This window comes from Oryx dammah, unplaced genomic scaffold, assembly GCF_014754425.2.
Source record: "Oryx dammah isolate SB20612 unplaced genomic scaffold, SCBI_Odam_1.1 HiC_scaffold_6, whole genome shotgun sequence".
Classification (NCBI taxonomy): domain Eukaryota; kingdom Metazoa; phylum Chordata; class Mammalia; order Artiodactyla; family Bovidae; genus Oryx; species Oryx dammah.
This window is the reverse complement of record NW_024070190.1, coordinates 30,319,922-30,328,918: the sequence shown is the minus strand read 5'-3', so window position 1 is coordinate 30,328,918 and position 8,997 is coordinate 30,319,922. Positions and strand designations below refer to the sequence as shown.

General features: G+C 41.0%; 1 protein-coding gene across 16 annotated transcripts in view; it reads right to left on the bottom strand.

Moving 5' to 3' along the window:
• Positions 1 to 234: 234 nt before the first annotated feature.
• Positions 235 to 8,997, bottom strand: part of USP54 (ubiquitin specific peptidase 54) — a 127,799-nt gene continuing 119,036 nt past the window's right edge. For 10 of the 16 annotated variants that reach the window (XM_040242380.1, XM_040242390.1, XM_040242379.1 and 7 more), the window contains 4 exons: positions 7,358 to 7,476; positions 6,900 to 7,100; positions 3,218 to 3,404; positions 235 to 1,532 (listed from right to left, as the gene is read on the bottom strand). In XM_040242380.1, coding sequence (XP_040098314.1) covers positions 973 to 1,532; positions 3,218 to 3,404; positions 6,900 to 7,100; positions 7,358 to 7,476 — 1,067 coding nt within the window. In that variant the 3' untranslated portion in view covers positions 235 to 972. The remainder of the gene's footprint in view (positions 1,533 to 3,217; positions 3,405 to 6,899; positions 7,101 to 7,357; positions 7,477 to 8,997) is intronic. The other 6 variants (XM_040242387.1, XM_040242393.1, XM_040242394.1 and 3 more) reach the window with 3 other exon arrangements.

The window sequence follows — 8,997 nt, the reverse complement described above, 5'->3', positions numbered from 1 at the left end:
TAACAGCAATAACAACAAGGAAAGTCACTCCATATTAGGACTCATTGACTCCTACCTTGAATACATACCCTTCAACCAGTCTTCAACTCCTCTTTGGCTCCTCACTTTCACTCAGTCAAAAGCCATATACTGAACCCCAGGCCACTGGGAATTGGTATTTCTTGCTTCCCCAGCCCAATACAAAAGAGCAAGAAAATACAAAAGGAATCAAATAGACAATTAAATGACAAGGAATTAAATAGAACTATCTTATAGATTTATTAATGAAAAATACTTTACAAAAACAGTATGTTTGGCCCTAAAATAGTTCAGCTGACTCTGAGGGTTTACAGCGGCGACTGAGCAAGTGGCAGTAATGGCTGTGCTGCTGAGGACAGGAGGGTATGTTAGTGTGCCTGACTCCCATTTGTTCCGAAGAGTAAATGTTATGTTGGCAGCCCCACATTCTAGGCCTGTTTTGGGGCTGAGGGAAGGCAGAAAGTCTGGGCAGGTGGGCTAGCCTGAATGATGTGGTCAGGACCAAGACTACAGGGCTACATGTCCCTCCAAGGATGAGGAATGGAGAAGACAGAAGGTCGGATAATAGGGATAGGTGGATAAAACAAAGCATAGAAGTTGGTAATATAACAGGGAACAGAATATGAGGGCTTAGAGTATTCAAGAATAAAATGGTGACCCTAAGATCCTAAGGAATGGCTAGTGTCCAGAGTAACATGGATTCATCTTTAAAGTGGATCAAATAAAACCCTAAACAGCAGCTGCTTCCTTTTGCTAGGTGAATGGAAATTGAAGTTTCAAATATTCCCTCAAAGAGCCAGGTCTCCTTAGGGGTTCCTGGCACCCCTGGGAGAAACTGCCAACTCTGTGTTGAGATAAGACTTGCACAACCTTGGCAGGGATGCAGGGTACCAACTCTGCTGCAGTACAGTTTAACAGAGAAAGCTGTGCTCCAGGAGAGGAAAGGGGTAACCCTTACCACCTGCTGTGCTGCAGGGCTCTAGCCCTGATCTGTTCTCTGCCAGGGGCATCTGCTAGGACAAACAGAAACTCCTCTCTCCCTGTCCTCCTGTGCCTAGATGGCAGGGCATAACTGCTTTGCCTCCAGTCATCGTCTGGGGGCATGTCTACTCTTCGAGGACCCGGGGCTCGAAACCCTGGAACAGGACCTGAATTCCAAGCTGACCTCAGGGGTACACAAAGACTGCTTGGTGGTGGCGACACAGGGTGAACAACAGGAGGGTGGGAGGGTGAATGGAAAAGATCCCCCCAGGACTGAGCATGAGGAACCTGAAGGCCCTGGTGTCTTTCTGGTAGTGTGGCAGTGTGGGTTAGCTGAGGCTTGCACCCTGGAGTAGTCAGGAATCTGGCCCCAATATGCTGGTTGGCCTCTGACCATGGTCCCCGGGAGGCATCTGTTCTGGAACGATGGGGGAGACTCCGGTAGTTCAAAGTCCTTCCTGTGTACTTGACCCCTTCGGAAGTTTCACCCCTGTCACACATAGCCAGAAACTGCTGGACACTCCTCGAAGTTCCTGGGGAGAGAAAAGAAACCCAAAGATTGAGTATCTTCAGTAAAACCATTATCCTTCCCAGAGGACCATTCCTGGCTGTTCCTTCCAACTCCTCACCTCTTTAAGAACGTACAAATAAGGGAAAGAAGGAACCTAGCTTTGCTTTTAATTTCATTTTTTAAAATTCTTAATATACACTAAAATCAAGTCACTGCCAATCTGTGTAAATGAAACAGTCTCCTGGATGTTGCACACTCCTATCTCACTGCATTATAATCTGTCCTCCAAAAGACAGACACAAACACACATACATGAATGGCTCTCTGATATTCCAAATATATGTTCTCTGTGATAATTTTACTCCTTAGAGCCCCCACTCCAGAACATCACTCAGTTTTTTTTAACACGGTACTTTCACTCTAGGTGAACTGTGTCTGCTTACATTTGTGTTCATTCTCCAAGATTGCTGCTTTTGTTTGCACTGCTCCCACATACATAATGTAGAATGCCTTTTCTATACATTGATTCCCCTTTACTTAAAAGAAGCAAAATAGCTAATTTTCCAAACATCACTTGTAAACAGTACTTCTCATTTTTATTTTTTAAATTCCATCAATAGCTGCTCTCTCTCTCTCTCTCTCTCTCTCTCTCTATATATATATATATATATATAGTACATATATGTATATACCTGACTACTGAAACTTTGAGCTCTTTAAGAGCAGAGAACTGCCTTCTTTCTCCCATGTATTTACTGTAGTATTTGGTGCAGAACAAGTTGCAATAAATGCTGCCTTACTGATCAGATACTTCTAGTAACTCTCAAAGGATGCTGGTGACCTGGCAGCTCCACTGAGTAATTAGAAGTCCATTTATCCAGAAGGCCTGCTTATCCAAAGCTCTCTAAAATTTGGACACAAATATCAACAGTACTACTCAGTTCTAAGAAGATCCTTTTCCCTGGGGATTTATACCCATAGACAGGTTTCTCAGCTTTGGCACTACTGATAATCGGGGCTGGTCATTCTTTGTCTTAGGAGTAGGGTAGGGGTGTGCAAGGAAACTTCTCTGTGCATTGCTAGATGTTTAGCAGCATTCCTAGTCTTTCTACCCACCAGATGCCACTGGTACCTCCCCTTTCTCATTAAGAACCACTGCCTTAAACTGTAGATTTGGTCCATGAGGGGAAAAATGGAACAAATCTTGCTGTGGAGGGTCAAAGAAAGCCAGAAGGATGCTGCCCACCTTCCCCAGGATTGTCTGGGTCTCTATACATGGCGTGGGTATTCTGTGCATAGGATCTTTCCAAGTCTGCCATTCACTACTCATCCTCCTAGACCATCCCTCAACTGAGACTTGGGATAAAAGGAGAGAAAAACAGCTGATAGAGATAATATTTCCTGTTTTGGGGGATCCTAAAGACTGGGTACTAATTCCCTGGGTCACTTAAAATCATATCCTGTCACAACTGAAGCAGTTCATTTTCATGAGTAGTTAGATTCTGGGAGCTCTGGTCTAGACCCCATGTTGCCCAAGAAATGATTCAGTCATGATTCATCAAGATCATTTCCCTTTACAACTCCACCTTGGGACCCTCCTTCCCCTTCCCCAACCCCCAACCCCCAACAGATGCACTGATTTGATTCTTCCAGGTCCCTGGAAAAGTACTACATTCCCGCATATAATATTAGATTTGGGAGAGTTACCTGGGGGTCTATGGGGCTCCCCTGCCATGCTGGGCATCAAGACATCTGGGGACAGGAACTGTGGTTGGGGTGGGTAGAATTGGGGACCAAGGAGAAATACAGGAGGGTCATGGATGACAGGGAGGGAAGACGAGCTGGAACAACGATGCCGGGTTTCCAAAGGCTTTTTCCTCACGCTTGATGAATCCTTACAATGAGACAAGACAAAAAAAACATAGAGATGAGGATTAACACACAGCAGGCTATGGTTGGGTAAACACAGTGAGGGAAGCAGGGGGATATGGAAGGTACTAGAGTACAAACATTCCTTAATCTAGAAATGAACCCAATTTACTCAACACTCTTCCCATCAGCCCCTCTAGGAAACATCCTGACTATGAAACATCCTCCACTATGAACTTAAGACACCAAAGTACAGTTCTCTTCTCTTAATATGTCTTCCTCATCACTCTCACTTTCCCAATCCTAACATCAAGGTCTTTAGCAAAGTCCTTAATGCTACTATTAAAATTACAGAATGAGATAGAAATTTAAAAATAGACAAGAGGGAAATTCCCTGGCTATCCAGTGGTAAGGACTGCAAGCTTTCACTACCAAGGTTCAATCCCAGGTCAGGGGACTAAGATCCCGCAAGTTGTGTGATGTGGTTAAAAAAATAATAATAATAACAGAAGCCTCTAAAAAAATTAATAAAAATTTAAAATAGAGAAGAAATGAGAGAGAAATTCAGAAAACCAAAAAGAATGAAAAATTCTACACTCACTCTAAATATTGGGAACTAATATCTCCCTAAATGTACAGTCAGAAACTCTCTATTCCATCTCTCCTGTTACTGCTACACTCCAGTCTCCATTTTGGTGCTGCCTGTTAAGTCTGTACCCACTGTTGCTTATGACCTACTTTGTTCTTCATTTGTCATTCACTTATGTGGCAAAGTCTCAGAAATATGTTTTTTAATATATGAGATATGAACATGTCCAAAACTGAACCAACATTCTTCCCAACTCCTCCTTCTGGTACCGTATTTTCTTAAGTCACCTAGACTCAAAATATTGACACTGCCCTTGATTTTGCACTTTGCATCCACAATTCCATTAGTTGCCTATGCCATATACTGTCATTTCTACCTACAAGTTTTATATTTAAATCCAACTAGACCACTGCAGCAGCCTCCAATTTAGTCCTTCCTGTCTCCAGCCCACTGCCTCCTTTAGTGTGGCCTGCAAGTTCTGTGTGATATGGCAAAGCTGATCTTTCTCACTTTATCTCCTATGATTCCTGCGCCTTTTACACGCCAACCTTCTTAATGTTCTTCAAACATACGAAGCTTATTCCACCTTAGGGCCTTTACACTTTGTGTTTCTGTTACTGGGAATGCTCTTCCCATGGCTTACACCTTCATATCACAGAGGTCTCTCATCACATGTTACTTTCTTAGAGCTGATTTTCCTCACTACTCTGTCAAAAAAAACAGCCCTGAGAATAACCACTATTACCTCTTTACTCCTTAGCCTCTTGCTTTGATTTATTCTTTATCACACATTGTCTGGGGTTTACTTGTTTAATGTCTTTTATCTCCTACTAGAATACATTTCTTTTCACTCCAGTATCCCCATAACCTTGAACAGCTCCTGGAGGATTATTATAGGCACTTAACAAATAATATATTAAATAAAATAATCTATATGCCAGGGTATCTTGTTTGTTTTTTGAGATTATAAGATACTTTGTGTTGTTTCAGCAGTGTGTGCTCACAGCACCTAACACGGCCTGGCACATGGTGGGCATTTACCAAGTAGCCTAAGGACCAGATGCCAGTCCTCTCTGCATGTGACACCGTCACCAAAAGAAAGACACCCCTCTTCACTGGTTCCCCTTCCATCCCTATAGCCTCTTACCAAGTCTCCTTTTGGGGTTCTTCAAAAGAAGAACCTTAAATCTGATTCTCTTCAGAGATATGTCCTGTTTTTTTTTTTTTTTCTTTCTCTTTTTGCAATTCTCTTCCTCTTTTCAGTGGCAATGATTCTCAAATCTCAATTTTAAGTTTATATGTCTCAGAATCAAAAGCCTACCAGATATCTATCTCAACTCAAGCTTAATACATCCAAAATTGCACATATCTCTCCCTCCAAATATATTCCTGCTTCTCTTCCCTCAAATATTATCATTATCAACCCACAGTTCCTAGATATCATCCTTGATTCTCTTTTCCCCATGTCCAGGCAAGTAGGCACCAAACATTTTAATTTCCTAGTTGACTCTCCAATGTGTCTACATCTCTCTATCCTCCCAAACTCCTTACTATGGTTCATGATATGACCCTTGTTTATAGTCTTACAGTCTCACTTGTCAACATTCTCCATTTATCCCTTGCCAGACTCTAATCATACCACACCAAAAAGCTTTTTTAAACTCAGTTAATATCTGCTTCAGTCCCCTTTATCTGCTACATTCATTTTAATTCTCCAGGAAGACTTCCCTGATTCCTCAAGCCTGGAATTCCTCTCTTTTGCTTCCATAGCATTAAATCCTATCATATTTATATGATAATTGTTTATCTGTCTCCTCCAGTAGACTGTAAAGTCAAAAGAGCAGGGAGTGTATCTAGCTCACTCAACACCATTTTTCGGCACAATACCTAGAAGATAAACTCAGAAAGCATTTGTTTAAAAGAATGAATCAATGTATAAATGAATGATACAGAAGTCAGACCAAAAGGAAGCCAACTCTCCTAGCAAAATAACAACTTGCTATTAAAGGTATATGAGAACAAATGCTGGGCAGAAAAGACCACCTTTTCCAAAAAGAGTGGCCAACTGTTCAGAGCTATTTATAAATTTATGACAATAAACTGGAAAAAATGACCACCTCTTAGGTAGTCACTGGGAAAGAAACTGGATCTGAAGAACTGGTGGAAGAGACTTAGTTTTCCTTTTTGTACTTTTCTATTTTTATACCACATATTTAAGACCTGTTTTTTAAAATTTTTATGAAACTGACATGGTGAGCAAGCTCCAATGTACTACTGGTGCTTTATATCCTGACCTATACTGTAATAAAATCTCAAGTTGCCTCAGGCAAGTGTATGAAATTCTCAAAAGGCACATTTTAGAAATCCAACCACTGAAACTATTTGAGTTTGCTGATCTCCGCTGACTTGGATATCCCTGGACCTTTCATCTATAGATTACTGCATTAATTCTATATGAAATGCCCCAAAGATGAGGACTTTAAATCATTTTCCTTCTGCTGCCAATGTATATGCTTCATTTCAGCTTGAAAGCCCACTGGACCCCAATCGGTCATTTTCTAGGATGGGGAAGAACAGGCAAAACAGTACGTCATCCCATCTCTTCTTTTTCCTTTGATTAGTGCAATGGATTCTGACCCAGTCAGCAGTCATGGCTCCTCAGAGACTCCTCTCAAGGCTTCTGGGACACTTCTCATCCTGAGGAAGCCAACATTACACCCTCCAGAACTGCTACAGAGAAAGAACATTCTTCTGGGCTCCAAGTGAATGTGTGACCAAAAAAACAATGATTACATGTCCTCATTTTTGCTGAGTGCACATGGCTTTCCCCAAGTTACAACCTTCCATTTCTCTTGCCCCTTCACCACAGTGTATTTTTACCTAGCCAGAAAAAGAAGATGCTCTAAATAGACAGACCCTGATTCTACTTACAAAACTGTGGGAAGAGCCTGGGACCTCCTCCTTCTCTGAGACAACGGTGCCACTGAGACTGCGTGAGATGCGCCGAAAGTTCTCTGCACCATACGGATCATCCTCCCCAAACTCCCTGCTGGGGCCTTGGCAAGGTGCGGCCTTCAAACACACAGACACAGGCAGACACGTAACATCAGACCTGTGGTTTTCCCACAGACTCTGTCCCGAGGGATATGGGAGAGAATAGGGTAAGTAAGACTCACTAGTAGAGATCTGAATTAGATATATTTGAAAGGTAGTAGCCATGTGGCAACCTCCTCTCACTCAAAAGAAGCCCAATCATAGATCTTGTTCTCTTCTAATAGCCCCACATTCCTATGCCCTGCCTTATCACCAACCCCACCACCCATATCTCTCCATAATTCTTTCCCAACACACCACCCCATGCCCAGAACTATAGAACCTGAGGAGGCTACCTGAGAAGCAGATACTGTGTTGGCTTCATGGAGACTGTGCTCCATTTCTGCTGTTGGGGTCTTTGAGAGACCAAGGCCAGGGGCTGAGTGCAACCTCCTCCCTACACCATCTGCAGAGCCTGAGGAGGAAAACATAAACATAAGTTGAACCCATCTCTTCTCCTAGAGTCTGCACTCAGCCTGCAACACAAAACTCTGCAGTTTTTGCTTCATTAAATAACAAATATTCATCTCTGAATTCAATGGAGGATGGATTCCTAGAATGTAGAAACAGGAGTTTCAGAATGTGGATAGCTTCCCATAGGCCATAGGGATCTCAAACACAGGCCCTAGAGAAGGTGCTCTGTGGACACATAGCTAAATAGTAAATATAATCAGCTTTGCTGCGATCAGATTTGGGTCCAAGACTTATAACAGATACAGAGGAAATTACCTGACACAGTAATTCTCTAGAGCATCTGCAACGACAAGGGAAATGCTGTCTCCAGTCTAGGTAGGGAATTATCGTAGTAGCCATATATTAAACCACCTCCTTTTACAAAACAGGAAAGTAAGTTCCAGAGTCTGACAAGTAGTAAGTAGTTTAATCAGGATTAAAACTCAAGTCTTTGGATTTTCACTTCCAATTATATACTATGAGCAGGAACTCTTCAACATTTTATGTGTAGTGTGGTCTTTTATTTCCTCATTAGCATCTCTCTAATCACTTACATTCTAAACAAATTCTAAATGCTTATCTCTTCCTAAAAATCTTGTGAGACTGTAAAGAGATGAGCTGCTCCAAACTGGATACGTGACTCCCAAGGGGCTTGCTCCAATACAACTAATTAAGCCTTCTGAAAGTGCACACACCCTTGACCTACATTTGATATATATGTCTATTGCCAATTCACATCTTGATTTGATATTTTGATTCTAATATGTGTACCTAGCTAAAGCATGATATTGCTGATACTAAGCTAAAAGGCCAGTTATTTTTAATATTTTCTTGTGCTTAAATGCAGTGGTTCCAATACTACCTCTGATTCATCTAGAACTTTTTAAAAATACAGCTTTGTGTATCTCTCCACGGACATACTAAATCAGAATCTTTCTGGTTAGAGCCTGGGCATATTATTTTTAAGAGATTTCCATAAAGAATGTGGGAGAATAGCCTTAAACATTGTTAGAAGAAATGTGAAATATTATAGTCTTCCTAATAAGCAATCTAGAGATAACCATTAAGATTGAAAATATATTTACCTTCTTACCCTCTTGAGAATAAGAAGCAAAAATATCAGTTATTGTGGCATTGTTTGGGTAATAACTAGAAATAAAGTAATGCTTATCTACAGCAGAATGGCTAAATACTTTATAGTATCCTCAATATCAAATACTGTTCAGCCACTAAAAAAAAAAAAAAAAAAAGGAATTGAATTAAACTAGATGACTTTGAGGAATTTTCAAGTATTTTCAAGTACTGAGTTAAAAGAAATCTGTAAAATAATCCCCAACAAAAAAACATGATATATATACATCTGCATAGGATTACATGAACAGAAAAATACAGATATATGCCTAACAGATTATTATTATTATGAGAAGGTTGAGGGCAGGGGTAAACAGTAGGGAGTGATTTAAGGAAAGGAGAGAAAAATTTT